Source organism: Stigmatopora argus, chromosome 5 (assembly GCF_051989625.1).
Source record: "Stigmatopora argus isolate UIUO_Sarg chromosome 5, RoL_Sarg_1.0, whole genome shotgun sequence".
Taxonomy (NCBI): domain Eukaryota; kingdom Metazoa; phylum Chordata; class Actinopteri; order Syngnathiformes; family Syngnathidae; genus Stigmatopora; species Stigmatopora argus.
In genome coordinates this window covers 6,917,586-6,936,871 of record NC_135391.1, presented here as the reverse complement: position 1 = coordinate 6,936,871, position 19,286 = coordinate 6,917,586, and the positions used below count along the sequence as shown (strand labels likewise).

The following is a 19,286-nucleotide window of genomic DNA, read 5'->3' as shown; positions in this document are numbered from 1 at the left end:
ATTCAGTAAGATTTTTTTTTCAGTTTTATTCACATCACATTTATTTTAATAATTACAACCACCACTGGCGAAATATACTTTGTTTATCATGGGATTGGTCTGTGCCCAAAATGTTCTTTGTATTCTAAAAAAAGATCTACAAAAATTGCAGACTTTTATAAACAGCTTGTCTTCAATAGACACCCAGCCATAAACTTTCTTTAGATTTTTTCCCCCCAGTTTTCTTTGCGTCATTATTTCTCCTTTCTTAGGTTCAAATACTTTCTTTGTTGACACTTTTACACTGAATCGACATTCCGCGACCCACCAGTAGTAAAACGGGATGACGTCCTTGTGAATTAATGTCCCATTCTTCGAGGTGTGCTCTTTGTCATTAAGCCCGCACCCCAAAAGAGCAAGTTCTTTTTTCTAAAACAACTGACGTAATCCCATAGTATGACTTAAACTGACTGGCCACTGGCAACAATGAAAGGATGTTGCTTTTATCTTGAGTGTGAAAAAAAAGATGGTCCTTCAAAAGAGAACTTTGAGTTTGCAGAGTCAGTTTCTATCTAAATATCATAGTCTGGATGAAGCATATGATGAACATATCCCTACAACTATATAAAACGTATATAAAAGAAGTCACTTAATAGGCTTAAAACAAACAACAATAGTGCAATACTACAAATAATGTATTGTTTCTTCAATCTATCAGTCGCAGGATTATTTATTTTGACCACCAAATAATTTAAATGCTCGTCCATTAGACGGCAGAATGCAGAAAATTGACGACACCATTTTATGACATACATTAGGACAAATTATTTGTAATGTAAAATATTCAACTTGACTCAATAAAGGTTAGGGGAAACTGCATTATAGGGTACCAAAAATAACTTTGAGCTGTTTTTTTACAAGTCCAGCCATGCAGTAAACTCCATTGGAGGTCTTTTACTAGTTGTGTGAAGCGTAGTAACTGGCTGCTAATGGGCAGCTGACGTTAATCCATCTATTGAATGGTAATTGGGTTTATGGCAGTCAGTTATCGCCCACTGAATTCTGTCTATTCACATGCTATCCTTACTGTCAAAGCAGTTTCAATATTCTAAATATGAATACATGGAAAAATGACATTAAATAGCCTGAATTTAATTTAAGTGTTTGATTTGTTGCTGTGGCTGCTCCATCTCAACATTTTCTTTCTTTCACTTAATCTCTCCCCCGTGTTCAGACACACACTCTTACCCTCCCTTCCACATCTTCACATTCATTCCTGTCTGGGCTTTCTACAACAATGACTTTACAAAAGAGCTCCAAATGCCTTGTGACCCCTAAACTTCACCACTCCTCCTCCTTTATGAAAAAGGGGGGGGGGGGGAAAGAAAAAGGTCCAGCAAGAAGTGCTTCCAGAGCTGAAATGTTGACATATAACTCTTAGTAATAAGTTAGTAAAGTCATAATTATATTAGCTCATTGGTAATACATCCAATCCATCTGAAGTGGCCCTTGAGCATTCGTTAGATTGCTGCCAACTCTCCCAGTTCAAATTGATGGGGCATCCACTAGTGACACAGTCAATTAAAAATTCACAGCAGGAAGAACAAAAGAGGCACATGGTCGGATGCCCATATTGTGAATAGCAGAGAAGGTGTTAATGGAACAGGAAGACTGTGCCCTAAATCAGGGGTAGGCAACCTGTGGCTCGGGAGCCATATGTGGCTCTTTTGATGGGTGCATATGGCTCTGTGCTACCCTGTAAGATAAAATATGGAAATATGGGGCGGAGTCCCGAATCACATCGACACTGGCGATAACACTACGTCTAGAGCCGTTTTAATTATCTTTTATTTTTAAATTAGATCTTTCTGTATGCATAGTCTCATTGATAATCAACATCGGAAAAATGTTAAATTGTACTTTTTTCATAGTTTGGCTGAGCCTACGACTAATACTCAAGTGCAACCTTTTTTTTGAGGCTATAGTTATCCAAAAAACTGTTATTTCAACAGATCCCTTTTAGCCTGGTGTTCTCTATTTTATTATTGTTACATAAACGCACGATTGCTCTTGGTTTCTGATAAAATAAAAAAATGATGGAGATGGAGAGCCTCTGCAAATCCATGTTAAGGCAGTGACATGGCAGGTGAAGCCCAAATAAAATTGGATGTCTGTTACTGGACTTTGTCCTACGATTGACTGGCGGGGTTGTCCGCCATTCGCCCTAAGTCAGGCGGAATAGGATCTAGCACCCCGCACATGGACAAGTGGTGTTAAAATTGAATGAATATTACTGTACTGTAGTGCACCTCCATTTGGGGAATTAGTGTTGGTAGTAGGAGTCCCACTAAGAGGATTTTTCATCCTAAAGAAAATAGGAAGAAGATACATGATCCCTGAGGTTTCTCATTCACAATGACATTACCTTGCTGTTGCTCTCCTAAATAAATCTCTTTTGTGACTTGACTAATTGCCATGGCTGTCTCTAATACCTGATTAGCACAATAAAGTGATTTGGGAGCCAACTGGAGCCTTTCTCACTAAATGTGTTCGTCTGCATGGAAGTATTGTCTGTGAATCCGTTGCTCGCCTGATGGTACAAAGTGAAAAACAACTTACTTTGCTGTTGTTCGTGTTTACAAAAAGGCAGAGCATACACAACTAAGGCTCTACTGGAGACCGTCTGTACTTCTGCTAAGCATCTACCCTCTTATCCAGTCATTGTTTCTCTCTCTCTCCGTTTAAAGAGATTGTCAGACCTCAATCTGTCGGCCAATGCTGCGGCCTCCTGTTCGATGTAATCTTGATGAAGGGTTAATAAGCCAGGGAGACAGCAAGCCCCAGCAGTGCCCCCAAGAGGGCCCCACGACCTTCAAAAACTCAGTTAACCCTTCATTGCCTCTTCCAAAATGTTCCCAACCTGCCCTGAAGGATGTCCGCTCAAATACTCAAGTAATGAAATGGGTTTGGGCAGAGCCTTAAGGGATCAAAGCAAACTTCCCCCAGTAATATTTGGAAAGTAAATCTAATAGTAAAACAATGCATCCCGTTGAGCCTCTCAGATTGTTTCTGTCTGTCAGCTTAGCTTTGACATTACTAAGAGAACTCACAGCAGGAGATCGAAGACGTCCCAGACAGCAAGATGTTTTCCCATTTTTTATGGTGGAACAACCCTACACACCCTTTGATTTCTTACTGCACCTTCCTCAAATATGCCCATGTATTTTACTTTGTATTCAAACTTGATCCTCCATATTCACGGGGGTTAGTAACCGAGCACTATATTTTTGGGAACGTATGTGATTTTGCAATATAATGGACCATGAAGTTGCAGCTTACTTTGTCTCAGAAAAAATGGATACAATCATATCTAACTAATTGAATGCAGTGTGCTGGAGTCAACGTTGTCAAATCACCCTTTCAGGAGTCTCCCATTGATGAAGTTTCCACTGAAAGACAAGTTATTTTATCTCTGTTCACAAATGATCAACCAAATCTATATAAAAACAGCCACACGCAAATGCATGCAGATGATGCATTTACCTACAAAAATGCACAGGAAGATGGTCGTATCCTTGAAACTGAATTGGTCCATGTTCAAGACTGGCTCGCAAAATCATGAAAATTCTACAGACTTATGTTAATTGCTACTTTAAAACTGTTTCTTAGAGGAGTGGTTTTCAAAATGGTTCAATTGTCGGAGGCTGCAACATTTACAACACTATCGTTTTGCAAAAGGGTTCGAAAAGGTGCAAACTTTTGATCCACCCAGGAGGCAAGCAAATGTCTACTATTCTTTTCCTACTGACTTCTTCCACTGGAGGGCACCGTAGATTCCACATTGGGACCAATGCTGCAAAAAATAGTGTATCCAAGAGGTGGTAGCATTCCCCATTTTAAACATTTTTGCAATCTTAAATTGACCACACGTGCAGGAAGGGGGGAATCTCCAATTAATTATGTCTTTGCATCATTACAGTAGTTGCAAAATAAGAACATACACTTGCTTTCAGGCATTTCAGTTCCCAGGTGTGTCTTATTTGCTTAATTATGCTCAACTGTTCAAAGGAATTACAATATGCCCACAAATGAGTATTTTGTCGCACGCAACACCTATTTTGGGGTCATAAATTATCAGGTTTCACACACGCACAACACAAAAACACCACTTCCCTCCTCAGATGTCAAAAGAACTACTATATCCAGTCCCCATTGAACAAATAGCATTGCTTTCCGGCTTAATTATTTTCCGTGTTCATGATGTATATGTCTATCATCGGTATTTGCCAAAAAGGAATATGCTTTCATCATAACTCTGCATGCAGTAAGAAAATAATGGTTTTGAATCATAACTGGCTATATAGTGCCACTGAGAGTGGTTGGGTTTAAGATTTAGAAAATAAACCAGCATATTCACATTCTTATGCTTTTGTCAAATTACTGAGATACTTTAGAATCATGGCACATGTTCAGACCCACTGTTAAATACTTTGTTGACATGTACAAACAAGTCGGTGCACCCGGGCTTCTGGCTGTGTTTATTGCTCTTCAACGTTTTCTCGGGGTATATGCCCAAATACACTAACCCTAACGCTAACCCTTGTTTTTATTAGAAAAATTCGAAACATTAATGGTAGACAATCAAGATCAAGGAATCCTAATTTTGCTAATTGATTATGAAACCTAGATCTTATTGGCCAAACGTTTGCAATGCTGCAAACTACTATATAAGACAAATGCCATAACTTATCCTTCTTCCAATTAAATTAGGAGAGTTAAGTCGTAATATAAATGCACCAGTGGATTTAAATCTTGAAGAAAAAATATTTTGGAGTTCATGGCCATTGCAGGAGCGTTCTATTGTAGGATGAAGTACTTAGGGAGTATTGTGAATTCAAGCATAAAGTACAGGGGTGCATGTTTTAAAGTGATTTATTGAGGTCCAATTAACTTGGAATGTTCTGTATGCAAGTTAACAATCAGAACTTTGCATTTTATACCAAAAACTTAACAACTGCTCTGGGATGACAGGAAGTGTTAACTTCCTTTTTTGTTTCAGTGGTTGCTGCGATGTCTCAATTACATAAATGCTACAGGCAGAAAGCAAATGAAGCTGAACAACTTGTCTCAATTACATGTAAATGGTAGGCAAAGTAGTCTGCCACCTTCCCTTCCTTTTCTGTTTTCTGAAAAGATGAAAAATAGACACTATCACAGGCCGGTAATCTACGTTGAGATTTTCATGGGTTAGTTTCTGTAGTTTGCAGGTGCAAAATAATTAGCTTGACAGTACAGGAAGCTCAAAACAGAAGAATATGTAAAGGAGGCACCCGTATGATCCTGGTGAGGTAGGTAGTCACAAGCAAAGGCTGGCTGTCCGTCTCCGCCTCCCCATCTCAAACACATAAATATCATCAAGACAGACGAATTCATTTGTTCGGTGGCGGTTTGACAGGCGAACGTCTCGAACGCTGTTTTTCCTTCCTTCTGCATTTTCTTTTCGTCACGTGGAAGAAAAAAAACTCAGTTGCTGTGTCGTTTGGTTTTGAACTGTATTTTTTTCATCCTAACATCAGACACAATGGCAGGTGAGTGCATCCGTTTTTCCAGAATGATTTCTGCAGCTTCTGTAAAAGAGCTCTTTTAACACAATGATAATACATGATTTGATCTGCAGATGCCAGCTTTCAAAAGGAGTTCCTGGATACTCACAACACCTACAGAGCACAGCACAACGCTCCACCTATGACACTTAGCAGTGAGCTGAATGCTAAGGCTCAGAAATGGGCAGATCACTTGCTGGTTTTGGGTGCTCTAAAGCACAGCAACACCAATGATGGCGAGAATATTTTTCACAAGTGGAGCTCGGTACCCGTTAAATTAACAGGTGTATTTCCAATTCCGAACATTTTATCGGGTTTTACACAAGAACCAAGTGGATATTGCTGTCTATTTTTGACCCTGATGCAAATTGTTGAATATTACTAGATCATGTGAATGATTTTATATGTCTCGCTGCCTTTTATGCGCACATTGTTTGCAGTGAAATGTGTAATGAGAAAGTCCGTCTTGTTTAGGAAAAGAAGCAGTAGATTCGTGGTACAGTGAAGTCAAGCAATACAATTGGAAAAGTCCAGGGTATCAAAGCAAAACAGGTAAAAGCAAAGAAAGTGGTAAAACAACACTCTCAGATTCACATAAATGTACATAAAAACCTTACTACTGCATAAGAAATCCTGATTCCAACATTGTCTAGTTCTATATGTATGTACTGTACTGATGGGTCAGGGGCATAATGCCAGCAACCTTACAATTCCGCCTATGTTTTGTCTTGCAGGTCATTTTACTCAGGTGGTATGGAAAGAAAGCACGCAGCTTGGTGTCGGTTTGGCCACTGATGGCAATACAGTTCTTGTTGTTGGGCAATATCGTCCAGCAGGGAACATCAATGTGGAGCAGTACTTCATTGAAAATGTCCTCCAACAAGGTAGTAACTTATGAGTGACCCACTTATTGGTTAGTTAAGAAAACTGCGTATACTGTGCAAATGTTGTACTGGATCCTAACCTGTATTTTTTTATTTTTTTTTACTAACAATAGAGACATTGTGGTCTGAGAAATAAATCATCTAGCTCCAGGGTTTGGTGATAAAAAATAATTAATAATTTTATTATTAAAGCAATGTATCACTCTGTCTAAAAAATATATTCAGTCCTAACATGACATGGTTTAATAGTGACAATATGCTGCATTGTTTAAAAAAATGCATTAAAACTTCTTATAACGTTGTATTTACTCAATATAGAATGATATTGATTTAAACCAGATGCATGTGACATTTTTTATCTGTATGGTATACAAAATGTTTTACGAATAAATTCTTGCTTTAATTCCAAGCAGTCTATGATTGTCGTATGCTCTATTTTCAGATTTCTGAAATGGGGGTGGACTGATTTAGGCTTTGACGAGTCACCTAATTCTTTGGAATATTACAATAAACTACATTGATTTTCCTGAAAAGATTGTATTTTTAAACCAGCCTATCCCAGTTCAATCTGAAATCTTTATGTTTGAAGACTGTAGAATTACTCATTTAATTTCTGGTTTGTCATATACATAGCTTTACTGACTGAAATGCAACATTGATATGATTGACATTCATGATTGAAATATAATACTTCAGGTATACATACATTACTCAATCTGGTATTACATGTCAAAATAACACAGTGAACAGCATTCAGATTACTTACAAAATTCAAGAATTCACTCAAAATTTGCTTCCTTTTGTCCTAATCTATTCAGTCTTGAGATGTCCTCTTCTGTGTTTAGTTCATCTGGTAACATTCAAGAAGAGGAAATCAAAGTTTAGAGAAATGCATGGAGAAGAACAATTCCTGAGCCAAAGCATACACCACATCAATCACTATTTATATAGCTGTTTAGCATCGGACTAATACTAAAAACTTGAACAAAGAGAAGGACATATGCAATTAATCACTTTATTTGAAGAGGCTCTGAACACAAACATTACATTACAAAGTTATTTTCACAATAAAAGCAGGGTCAACAGACACATACTGTGTAAGGAGACAAAAAATGACGACAGCTAAACTGTGAAAATACTTCAGCAGGAGTGGTCAGCATAGTCCATAAAGTCTGCATATTTTGATTCAAATGGATCAACAGGACAGGTCGCCAATGTCTGCAGCCTTCAGCCTGCATTCTTTTAGTCCAGCAGTACAAATACAGCGATTTGTACGCAGACCCACCATTTTCAAGCGGTTGGTCTGTCCTTGGGGCCACGTGAAGCCCCAGTGCAACGCTTCCCCTGCAGTTCACTGCTCAATGCCTCATTGTAATGCTAAATAGTGCCACCCTGTTTTCAAATGGATGTATCACAGCCAATGCCATTCATTTTGCGGGGTAATGTATACAGGCAATGACAATTGGGCCATATAGGAGTATTTTCCATCACTCTGGATCATACTTTTCAAGCACATTAATAAACACAAGGCGTAGGAGTAGATGGTGACGTTGCTCCCTATCATGATTCAGTTATCACACTGTGTAACTTGATATCCAGAGCTTCCTGCTCTGACTAGATGCATTGTGGGCTTTCTTGGCATCGGGCTGATCATTTTATTACACAATTTTAGATTGGGGTTGTGTTTGTACATTTCAAGATGACTGTCTGAATTACTTCCAAATATGTTGACTAGCCGACTCATTTTTTGGGCTGAGATCAATTTTGCGTATACACTTTGTTTGTAAAATGTAAACATTAGTAAGTAATCATAAAATTATTTTTAAATGGTGAATATATTTTAGGGAGTTAGGTAGACAGGAAGCCGTGGAAGTATGTGTGTGGGGGCTGTACAAAAAAAATCACAAAACCATACGTATACTTAGGGCATATTATATTGTGCATCTGATTTGAATGTTATCTTGTTTCTTCTTACAAAGCATCATTTTTTCCGCTTTCAGATTTTACAATACACTAGGTTTGGGTGTAACCTCTTCAACAAAAAGCATGCCCTGACATCCTGACACACTTAAACGGGATCTGTGCTTACTTGTGGGTGTGCGATTGTCCGCAACAGAATGTGGGCCTGGCTCAATGCTGCTGAATTATGGAAACAGTAATATGATCGGAGTGAATCACTGGTTCTCTCAGCTGGCATACTGTTCATAAGCCCAGCTGTTCCATTCCAAAACCCGTCCTTCCTATAACGGGTCCCATACATTTGATTCCTTGCCTTGCAATGTTCAAATTAAATAGAGATCACACAGATTAGTAAAGAACCCCGTTGAGGCCAAATATTTAGTGATCTTAGACGACAGAAGGACCAAATGTTTTTTTTTGCTATACACATCGTGTTATTGGTGTAACAACATTAGCTCCGCTGTGCAGCATCAATTCAGGGTGTGTCCACGCCAGCCGGGATGGCATCTGCTTCCTCTCAAATATTGATCTGACTGCCGGGGAATGACTACTGCAGTACTCTGAAAGATGCTGAGTCACAAAAAGAACCACCAGATCTATATGGCAGTGTTAAATGAGCTTTATGTAAGATTGATAGCAAAAATTGGTACTAAAATCTGGATTAAAATATTGTGAAGAACCTTTGGGTTACCAGAAGAGCACTTCTCAATCTATTAAACAATTTCTGCAATGACTTGTATGTACATTTTCACAATTAAATGAACACATACTACAAGAGTAGTAAAATCATATATTTTTTTAGCAGGTAGGTTAACACAAATCATACAGTAATAAATGGGACCCGTCTTTGTGTGGGTGATTTGTCTTTTTTGTTTCGACTATATCTTAATATATAGTAGGTTAACATACAATATAATGAAGTTTATATAGAATAGAATGTTTGAGTTGTATTTGAGTAGTGTATTTACACAATGCTGTATAGATTTTTTGTTGATGTTAATATTTTGGCTATCCTACCCAGCTTTGGAATTAATTTTAATTTCCCTTTTAAGGTTTTCAGTGGCAGTAATAGACATCAAATCTTTTGGCTCCTTTCAATCAATATTCTGCTGTGAATTTGAATTCCCGGCCATTCCTCACAATTGAGATGGCTTGGACACCCATCACTAAATAAGGCATTAAATTAATGTTCAGTCTTATTTCTTTTGAGCAAGACTGCTTCAGAATTTGACTAGCAGTATGTCAGAAGGAGTCTATCAAACATGTATTTTGATTGGATCTTAATCCATTCTCTCAGTGATTGTCATCTAGAATACAGAGATCTTTTTGTGTCACCGCTTGGAGAAAGAAAAAGGCGACCTATATAGCCTACCGTATAAAACAGGTGGTGTCTGCAGAGAAACGCCCCAACATAGACTGAAACAACATTTTAAATATTTATTCAGTGTATACCGAGTCAGACAGTGTTTAATAATTCGACTCACCACTTCAGAAGAGACCAGCCGCTAGAAATGCATGTCATGCATGAATACTGTTGTTCCAAACCACTGTGAGATCCATAGAAAGCTTATATACTCCGTTTTTTTATGCATAGAATTCTTCCAGCCCCTTGTGAAGGGATTCATTGTCATAGCGACAACAGCCTCAGAGAAATGTACTCCCATCCCCCCAGGTCCTTGCAAACAAGACCATAGAAACTGCAACATAAGTAAACGCCACATATTTTGCATTAAATCACATGAACGATTTAAAACCCAATCTGAATGTGAACGTTTTACACTGCACACGTTGTATTTTGGGTCGTGTGCTCCAGACTTTTGTTTAGTCATCGCCATATTTTAATGAGTTGTATCAGTAGATTAATGGCAAGATGATATTAAGCACAAACTTAAATCATATATATATATATATGTATCATTTGGCTTTCTTTTTTTTCTTCAATTTCGCCATCTCATCATGGATGAGGTCTCCTGACTTTCCATGCCGGCCGGTAAGAATGATTGGCAGAGATCTGACCAATGGCGTGAGGCCAATGTAAAATCCTATTGGTGGAGTTTCCTCTCCATCAAAGTTGTGTTAGATTCATCCAATGAGCCGTCGAATAGGGAACTGAAAGGCGGGTCGTTGTCTATTAAATATGGTTGTCCCGCCATTGTGAGCGCACTTCCAGCAAACCAAAGAACGAGTAGGACTTGTGGTCGTTGAATCTGACAAAATGAGGGAAATCGTGCATCTTCAGGCCGGCCAGTGTGGAAACCAGATTGGTGCTAAGGTTAGTGAGCATTTCATGTGGTTGAAAACTGAAGTTTTATTTCCTAAGTGCCCATAGAACCGAGTTTCTAAGCAAGTAGTCTCTGCTTTGTGCCTGTTGGTGTCCTAGAAACCACACCCTAGGATTACCAACGTGTCCTACTTAAGACTATTTCGATATAACGGTACCATTTACCTTTTTAGGTGAAACCTATCTTCATATTGTATTTAATTTGTCAAATAAAATATATTTGGACAGTTTTTCAAAATGGGGGAAACGGTTTTTTTCAAGTCCTCTAAAATCAAATCGGCTCGATTTTTGCTGTTTTTGCTTTTTAGTAGGTACAATCAACGTGAGCTGTTGTATTTTTAATGGCACGTTTTTATTTTTAGTGAAATTTGACAACTTGGTATACAATGGATTTGAGGAATGGTGTCAGATTACATGAGCCACTGCGTTTTTGATCGGTTAATATTCTTAACTGGCATTTGCATTTAGTCCTTTTGCGTTATACAAAAATAGCCTCATTTGCTTTCGAAACTCGATGAGGCCTACACCGCATTGCGTCTGTGGCTGAGCCCGGCCTTTTTCCCGCGAGAGGGCCGCCCTGGCGGTTGATGACGTATGAGGACGTGTTCAAAATGGGGTCTCGGCCAATAAGGGCCCAGGGCGCGCGCGCCTGATTTGCCTGTTTGAATTTAAAACACGTTGCGTTATATGTAACACTCGAGTCATTCCGAGTAATAGCTCATCTTCCCAGGCAATTTACTAAACTTATTTTTTTTTTTTTTTTATAGTTCTGGGAGGTTATTAGTGATGAACATGGCATTGACCCAACTGGCACATACCACGGTGACAGTGACCTGCAGCTGGACAGGATCAATGTCTACTACAATGAAGCCTCTGGTACGTTGTAATTTTATTATTTTACCATTTACTTAAATATGTAAAATGACTAAATGTGATTTCTTTCCCTAGGTGGAAAATATGTTCCCAGGGCCATACTGGTTGACTTGGAACCAGGCACCATGGACTCTGTAAGGTCTGGACCTTTTGGTCAGATCTTCAGACCTGATAACTTTGTGTTTGGTGAGTTGATTTGAAATATTTTTGTTTACGTCTAAGATTACTGCATTTTGACAGGTTGGATGGCTATCACAATCGGTGTCTGCCAATGCATATAAGAATCTATGGTATTAATTTTGAATTCTGCAGTTAAATCTTGATCTGTTTTACAGGCCAGAGTGGTGCTGGAAACAACTGGGCTAAGGGCCATTACACAGAGGGTGCAGAGTTGGTGGACTCTGTCTTGGATGTGGTGAGGAAGGAGGCTGAGAGCTGTGATTGCCTCCAGGGCTTCCAGCTCACACACTCTCTAGGTGGTGGCACTGGCTCGGGAATGGGCACCCTTCTCATCAGCAAAATCCGCGAAGAATACCCAGATCGCATCATGAACACCTTCAGCGTCGTGCCTTCCCCCAAAGTCTCAGACACTGTTGTCGAGCCCTACAACGCCACACTATCGGTCCACCAGCTGGTAGAAAACACAGACGAGACCTACTGCATAGACAACGAGGCTCTGTACGATATCTGCTTCCGCACCCTGAAGCTCACCACTCCCTCATATGGTGACCTTAACCACCTGGTCTCTGCCACCATGAGTGGTGTCACCACCTGCCTCAGGTTCCCCGGACAGCTGAACGCAGACTTGCGTAAACTAGCTGTCAACATGGTGCCCTTCCCCCGTCTGCATTTCTTCATGCCCGGCTTCGCCCCACTCACAAGCCGAGGCAGCCAGCAGTACAGGTCCCTCACTGTGCCCGAGCTCACTCAGCAGATGTTTGATGCCAAAAACATGATGGCCGCCTGCGACCCACGCCACGGGCGCTACCTGACCGTGGCTGCCATCTTCCGTGGCCGCATGTCCATGAAGGAGGTGGATGAGCAGATGCTCAATGTGCAGAACAAAAACAGCAGCTACTTTGTCGAATGGATCCCCAACAATGTCAAGACCGCCGTGTGTGACATCCCTCCTCGTGGTCTCAAGATGGCCGCCACCTTCATCGGCAACAGCACGGCCATCCAAGAGCTGTTCAAGCGCATCTCCGAGCAATTCACAGCCATGTTCAGGCGCAAAGCTTTCCTCCACTGGTACACTGGTGAGGGCATGGATGAGATGGAGTTCACTGAGGCAGAGAGCAACATGAATGACCTGGTGTCTGAGTATCAACAGTACCAGGATGCCACTGCCGAAGAGGAGGGTGAATTTGGTGAGGATGAAGAAGAGGAAGAGATGGCCTAATTGTTTTCACTCTGTCAGTCTTTATCTGAATTTCCAGTTCCTACCGTTCTAAAGTCTCTTCCAGGTTTAAATGTTGTCTGCTGTTGTCAAATAAAGGTTCTTGTGCACACTTGTTGTAATTGAGGTTTTTGGTTTAACTTGACTTTTTTCTTAATCAGTTCAAAGTGATAAAATTACGTTAAGGGTTTGAAACATTTCAAAGGCCAGCAAGAAGCTATGCCTGAAGTTTGATTTTAAATATATATTCTAAAAATAGTGTAGCATGTTGCTTCATCAGTCCTAAATTGGGAGTACGTATTACTATAAAATGGGAGCAACTGCACAGCTGCCACTAGATGGCAGTTGTATGCTGGTAAATTGCTCTTTATTCAATGTTAACCTAAAAAATTTTAGTGTTATAATATAGGAACACTTTCTATTGAAAATAAAAGTTTTTAAGCGTATGTCACAACTTACCAGTGGTGTTTCCATCCTCTCCTTCAATTAATGTTTCCAAATAGCTCCAATTTAGTTCTCCCCTTAATATAGGTGACAAGCAAAGCTCTATGACATAATAAAAGAAGAACATGTTTTGCATTGTGTTATGTGGTGTTAATATATTTAATACGCTTTGATGATACGTTTAAAAAGGTTTCATTTGACTCAGTCAGCAATTTGTCAAATTTGTACAGAATGAGATATGGTGGTTTTTCCTCCAATCAAAAGTTCACGTCTTTAGTACAATAGACATTTAAGAATATCTGCTATGTTTTTCAGGGAAGGCACGATTTCATAGTGTCCAACTGCTCCATGGAAACCAGCTCTATTTATGCACTTCAAGGTTTTGGAATAATGTGAAAATATATCAAGTGTTTGATATGCCAATAAAGCTGAACTAAAAATACAGTACCTTTTTACTTCAGGTTTAACAGAGTTCAGTTCTCAAACTGCTGGTGATTTGACAGGAGTTGTCCTACTTTCATGAAACCATTTTGAAGTGCCACCATAAAAGCCACTCAAAGTTATTTTTTCCTCAAAAATGTCACACCATCACTGCAACCCAAGCACACGTCATACAGTGACAGATAACAGGCAATAGTTAAAAGGCAAGGATTTTTTTTAATATTAAAAAAAAAGATAGAGACCTTTAATTGCCAATACATTGAATATGCCATTTTTATGACAGTGAAATATCTGATTTAGTGTATTTTATGCAAATCTTTGTACCCATCTTTATATTCATGGTATCTCAAAGAGCTTCCAAAAGCAGCATAACCAAAGATAAACCGTTACTATATGACTATTTGATTAATATGCATGGTTGTGAACATCACATGATAGCCAATTTGTATTAAAACCTTGGTGGGGAAGGAGAAGTAAAATAAAAAAAAAGTTGGATGACAGTAATAATGAAGGTGAAAGAATTCAGACTACCTAAATTATAAGTATGCCTGCTCAAATAAATATTAGTTTTTTCCAAATGTAGATGTCCCACCAATTGGGGGCGGTAATGCGCCGATAACAGACAAACAACTACAGAGAGAAAAGCGAAGAAGAAAAAGACGCTCATCTGGAGAAAGGGGGCGGTAGAGTCGCTCACAGGCAGACGGTGCACACTTAGAAGCATCCACATTTAGAATTCCTTCAACTTTTGCCGCACGTTTTTATTTGACAAGCCAGAAAATGAGAGAAATTGTGCATCTACAAGCTGGTCAGTGTGGAAACCAAATTGGTGCCAAGGTAGGTACCTTGTTGACTTTATCCTGGTTTTATGATGCTTTATTTGTTATTTGAGCACGGGCATCTTTAGTTAAAATACCTGGCATTATCTTTAGAAAAAAACAGCGTGTGTATCCAAAGACAAAAGATATTGCCAATAAAGAAAATTGAATTAATATTAAAAAGGAGATATATAACAATAATTTGGTATATTGGTATTTTCTTTCATGGTTTTGTTCAGAATTTGAATTAAGTTTGAATTTCCATTTTAAAGGCATCTTCGTCACTGGAAAACAAACGACAAATTCCGCGCACGTCTTTTGTAGGAAAATTTGGAGGAACATTTTCAACATTTTATTTGGAGGTTAAACTAACTCCGAATTTGAAACGGTTCGCCTTATTAAATGCTTTGCTAGATAAATTGTAGACTTTTTTTTTTTACATAAAACCTGCTAGATTGTTCCATGTCTTTGAGGGTTTGCGAAACTTTGTAATGTTCTTTGCGAGACTTTGTCATGTCCTTTGCGAATGTTTACATGTTGCGTTCATGCGCACAATGTTTTGACATATATAAAAGTTTCAAGGTTGTGTTATATGACGTGAACATTTGGGGCATTTAAAAAAACATACTACCTTCTCACTTTGAAGAAAAATACATAGCTATGTGATATCACTTTTATATATTTGGGTTATTTTCTCTAAAAGTTAGACCTCCCATTTTATGGAAGAAAGCACATTGTAGGAAAATTGTGTTGCAGGTGTTGTGTTTCCATATTTTTTCTTAATAGATTTTATGTTGAAGTCATTTGACATGTTTTACCTTTTAATTACACTTTGGTTTGTCTCAAGTTTTGGGAGGTGATTAGTGACGAGCATGCCATCGACCCAACTGGGACATACCATGGTGACAGTGACCTACAATTGGATAGGATCAATGTTTACTACAATGAAGCTTCAGGTGACATACAATAAATATTTGAAATGGCTTCTGATTATATCATAACAATATCTACTGACACCCCATACTAGGTGGAAAATATGTTCCCCGTGCTGTATTAGTTGATCTGGAGCCAGGCACAATGGATTCTGTGCGTTCTGGACCTTTTGGTCAGATCTTTAGACCAGACAACTTTGTTTTTGGTGAGCTGTTTTGATTAATTTATAATCAGTATTATTGTTTTAATTCAAATACATCAAAGCAAGTTATTGTTCCATGCTTTGAGTTGATCAAGTTTCTGTTACGTTTCTTACTCGAATGTGATGAAGCTAAATCCTGAACTTTTTGACAGGCCAGAGCGGTGCAGGTAATAACTGGGCTAAGGGTCATTACACTGAAGGTGCAGAGCTGGTGGACTCTGTCTTGGATGTGGTGAGGAAGGAGGCTGAGAGCTGTGACTGCCTCCAGGGCTTTCAGCTCACACAATCTTTGGGTGGTGGCACCGGCTCAGGAATGGGCACCCTTCTCATCAGCAAAATCCGTGAAGAATACCCAGATCGCATCATGAACACCTTCAGCGTGGTGCCTTCCCCCAAAGTCTCCGACACCGTGGTGGAGCCCTACAACGCCACACTCTCGGTCCACCAGCTGGTAGAGAACACAGACGAGACCTACTGCATCGACAACGAGGCTCTGTACGATATCTGCTTCCGCACCCTGAAGCTCACCACTCCCTCGTACGGCGACCTCAACCACCTGGTCTCAGTCACCATGAGCGGTGTCACCACCTGCCTCAGATTCCCCGGACAGCTGAACGCAGACCTGCGCAAACTGGCTGTCAACATGGTGCCTTTCCCCCGTCTGCACTTCTTCATGCCGGGCTTCGCCCCACTCACAAGCAGAGGCAGCCAGCAGTACAGAGCCCTCACTGTGCCCGAGCTCACTCAGCAAATGTTTGACGCCAAAAACATGATGGCCGCCTGTGACCCACGTCAAGGCCGCTACCTGACCGTGGCCACCATCTTCCGTGGCCGCATGTCCATGAAGGAGGTGGACGAGCAGATGCTCAACGTGCAGAACAAGAACAGCAGCTACTTTGTGGAATGGATCCCCAACAATGTCAAGACGGCCGTGTGTGACATTCCTCCTCGCGGTCTCAAGATGTCCGCCACATTCATTGGCAACACTACGGCCATCCAAGAGCTGTTCAAGCGCATTTCTGAGCAGTTCACAGCCATGTTCAGGCGCAAAGCTTTTCTTCACTGGTACACCGGTGAGGGAATGGATGAGATGGAGTTCACTGAGGCGGAAAGCAACATGAATGACCTGGTGTCAGAGTACCAACAATACCAAGATGCCACTGCCGAGGATGAGGGTGAATATGGTGAGGATGACGACGAAGATATGGCCTAAATCTCCTCCTCCAGCCAGCACTTTCGTGAAAAATGTTCCAAGTCTTCCAAGTTTCAGTGCCTTCGGGTCAAATCCAAAGTTTTGTGCCAGTCCATATTTTCTATCTCTTTAAAACCAAAGCTCAAGGTAGTGAGTCAAGTGTAGCTACTATAAAAAAATGTTCATGTTTTGCTTGAACATTCAGATTTTTTTGCAACGGATTTGTAATTGTGATGGTGTTTTCCCGAATAAAACCTCAATGAAATATTTTGTAAAGCGTGCTTCTTGGGTGATTGGCAGATAGTCATAGGCAATAATAAAAAAAAATCTACCTGCATTATATACATTTCGTGCAGCAAATAAACTTGAAATATAGCATACCTGTCAACCTCCGCCGATAACTGCCCTTATAAATGATTATGATTCCCCTTACAACCCCCCAAAAAACCTTACAAACACTGTACGGTGTTTGTAAGGTTTTTTGGGGGTTTGTAAGGGGAATCATAATCATTTATAGGGCAGTTATCGGCAGAAGTTGACAGGTATGAATATAGTGATAATTTTAGACGCCAAGTACATTGACAACAAATACTTATACCTAAAATCGCTGGCTATGGTCACTAGATGGCAATGTTGGCAAAAACTTTTCTCCACAAGAAGTAAATGAGGACGCTTGAGGTTAAACCCAGCAAAGTCCAGCAGCACACTTCTTTCACCTGAGCCTCCAGGGTCTTTTTCTCTCCAAAGCGTGATACAAAACCTTCCTGGCAAATGAATAACAAAAATGTACCATTAAGACATTTAAATTCGGATAATAACATACTTCCTACTAAATTATCTAGATTTCATAATAATGTGGCTTTTTAGATTGCACCTTTTAAAACACTTGAAATTTTAAAGGTCATGCAGTTACTCTGACAAAATGGTAAACAAAAATAGCAATGTACTTTGAGTCATTAAGGTTTTTTTTCCTATTAGCTGGTTTAACATTGATATGATTAACATACTGGAATTTTCTTTTGAGATACACCACCAATGTCGCTCTCCCCGATTACATCTATAAACAGTAATTTGGCTTGTGACACATGTTTTTGCTATTTGTTGTCTTTACTGTATCTAACAATTGATTTGAAACAGTCTGTATGGTTTGGAAATGTAAACGTTTACATTTAATGGAAGGTGTATCACAAAATTTGGAAATTTCAAGCAGTATTGTGCAGTCTTGTTCATTTGAGGGCAGGAACATAAATGTTGAAAGTAATCATAATGAATGGAAAGAGTCTGCTTAACATAAAATACCAGACAAACTATGACATGCTTTGCTTCATCTGAGCCTGGCCACAAATCCAGGAATTTCCCAAATTCCAAAAATGGTCCACAGAGAATATTTCCACATTATAAATACATACCCATCCTCCATTATCTGTGATATCAGGGCAGATGACTCTCTCCACATAAGCACCCACGCACTCCTTCAGCTGAGGCATCACTCCCGACATCCCATTCTCGTGGCAATGCACAGCCATCTGGCCAGCTAGAATATAAACCGACAATACTGCGCTCCATGCCAGTTCCCGTCGTCGCCCCCTTGGGACGCTAGGAAAGAAGTGATCATCCAGGATCCTCACAAGTGTTGGACAAGCTGTATTCTCCGTCACATCCTTGAAGACACGTGGCCAGCGCCTGAAGAAGATGGGGAACCGAGAAAGAAGAACGTCTCCAGCGTAACGGAGTGCCGCGGCACTGTCAGTCGGCGCTGGACCCATTGTGCTAGCGATCACATAGTCTATGTAATCGTGCGCCATCAGGAAGGCCTCTCTCACAAGAGGGTCAGAATTGTTCAGACCCGTTCTGGCCTCTGGTACCCCTGCCTGGCACATACGGTAGTTTCCTTGGAATTTTGCTTTACTTCTCACACTGCGGACGTTCTTCAAGTACCTTTTGAACAGTCATGTCTTCTTAGGGAAGACTTAAAACTCACCTTCTCCTATGAGTGGGGTAAAGTACACCAAAAAAAAGATTCATCCAACAGGTGAAACTACAGTCCAGTGTCGAGTTTGTGTGTGTTTGTGTTGTAGCTAAGTCCAGTCATCCAGTGTCTCTGATTGCTAAATATAGAGCTCTTCCCGACATGCATCTCAAATGTCATGTCCAAAATGTTTCACGTCTTTATTCTCACACGCAGACGTACTATGAGCAGACATTTTTCCCTTTATTTACTTAGTTTGGGGCAGTCAAACTCATATTTTCAGTAGATTAATAGTAAAAACTAGAACAAAGT

General features: G+C 39.9%; 4 protein-coding genes and 1 long non-coding RNA gene across 5 annotated transcripts; 3 read left to right on the top strand and 2 right to left on the bottom strand.

The window, feature by feature from the left end:
• Nucleotides 1-4,893: 4,893 nt before the first annotated feature.
• LOC144074112 (uncharacterized) lies at nt 4,894-13,258 on the bottom strand. The gene is made up of 2 exons (XR_013300239.1): nt 9,910-13,258; nt 4,894-7,316 (listed from the first exon to the last, which is right to left on the bottom strand). It is a non-coding gene; the product is annotated as an uncharacterized LOC144074112 (long non-coding RNA).
• Nucleotides 5,281-6,875, top strand: LOC144074111 (Golgi-associated plant pathogenesis-related protein 1). Its single transcript, XM_077600303.1, has 4 exons — nt 5,281-5,567; nt 5,657-5,866; nt 6,057-6,134; nt 6,317-6,875. Exons 1-4 carry the CDS (start codon nt 5,561-5,563, stop codon nt 6,478-6,480), a joined length of 459 nt encoding a protein of 152 aa, XP_077456429.1. The 5' UTR covers nt 5,281-5,560; the 3' UTR covers nt 6,481-6,875.
• LOC144074110 (tubulin beta-1 chain) lies at nt 10,573-13,087 on the top strand. Its single transcript, XM_077600302.1, has 4 exons — nt 10,573-10,697; nt 11,474-11,582; nt 11,655-11,765; nt 11,915-13,087. The coding sequence occupies exons 1-4, from the start codon at nt 10,641-10,643 to the stop codon at nt 12,976-12,978; spliced, it is 1,341 nt and encodes a 446-aa protein (XP_077456428.1). The 5' UTR covers nt 10,573-10,640; the 3' UTR covers nt 12,979-13,087.
• Nucleotides 13,259-14,526: 1,268 nt separating the features above from the next.
• LOC144074666 (tubulin beta-4B chain-like) lies at nt 14,527-17,270 on the top strand. The gene is made up of 4 exons (XM_077601212.1): nt 14,527-14,697; nt 15,526-15,634; nt 15,706-15,816; nt 15,966-17,270. The coding sequence occupies exons 1-4, from the start codon at nt 14,641-14,643 to the stop codon at nt 17,024-17,026; spliced, it is 1,338 nt and encodes a 445-aa protein (XP_077457338.1). The 5' UTR covers nt 14,527-14,640; the 3' UTR covers nt 17,027-17,270.
• Nucleotides 17,271-17,625: 355 nt separating this feature from the next.
• Nucleotides 17,626-19,016, bottom strand: bcl2l16 (BCL2 like 16). Its single transcript, XM_077600729.1, has 2 exons — nt 18,415-19,016; nt 17,626-17,769 (listed from the first exon to the last, which is right to left on the bottom strand). The coding sequence occupies exons 1-2, from the start codon at nt 18,883-18,885 to the stop codon at nt 17,626-17,628; spliced, it is 615 nt and encodes a 204-aa protein (XP_077456855.1). The 5' UTR covers nt 18,886-19,016.
• Between the last annotated feature and the right edge of the window lie 270 nt (nt 19,017-19,286).

What these genes read in the sequence shown, in the direction of transcription:
- LOC144074111 (XM_077600303.1), top strand. An exon ending in GGTACCCGTTAAATTAACAG is followed by an intron (nt 5,867 to 6,056) that starts GTGTATTTCCAA and finishes CGTCTTGTTTAG; the next exon opens with GAAAAGAAGCAGTAGATTCG. An exon ending in AGGGTATCAAAGCAAAACAG is followed by an intron (nt 6,135 to 6,316) that starts GTAAAAGCAAAG and finishes TTTGTCTTGCAG; the next exon opens with GTCATTTTACTCAGGTGGTA.
- bcl2l16 (XM_077600729.1), bottom strand. Translation starts at nt 18,885, where the DNA reads ATGTGCCAGGCAGGGGTACCAGAGGCCAGAACGGGTCTGAACAATTCT. An exon ending in TCACAGATAATGGAGGATGG is followed by an intron (nt 17,770 to 18,414) that starts GTATGTATTTAT and finishes TTCATTTGCCAG; the next exon opens with GAAGGTTTTGTATCACGCTT.
- LOC144074110 (XM_077600302.1), top strand. Translation starts at nt 10,641, where the DNA reads ATGAGGGAAATCGTGCATCTTCAGGCCGGCCAGTGTGGAAACCAGATT. An exon ending in GAAACCAGATTGGTGCTAAG is followed by an intron (nt 10,698 to 11,473) that starts GTTAGTGAGCAT and finishes TTTTTTTTATAG; the next exon opens with TTCTGGGAGGTTATTAGTGA. An exon ending in CTACTACAATGAAGCCTCTG is followed by an intron (nt 11,583 to 11,654) that starts GTACGTTGTAAT and finishes TTCTTTCCCTAG; the next exon opens with GTGGAAAATATGTTCCCAGG.
- LOC144074666 (XM_077601212.1), top strand. Translation starts at nt 14,641, where the DNA reads ATGAGAGAAATTGTGCATCTACAAGCTGGTCAGTGTGGAAACCAAATT. An exon ending in GAAACCAAATTGGTGCCAAG is followed by an intron (nt 14,698 to 15,525) that starts GTAGGTACCTTG and finishes GTTTGTCTCAAG; the next exon opens with TTTTGGGAGGTGATTAGTGA. An exon ending in TTACTACAATGAAGCTTCAG is followed by an intron (nt 15,635 to 15,705) that starts GTGACATACAAT and finishes ACCCCATACTAG; the next exon opens with GTGGAAAATATGTTCCCCGT.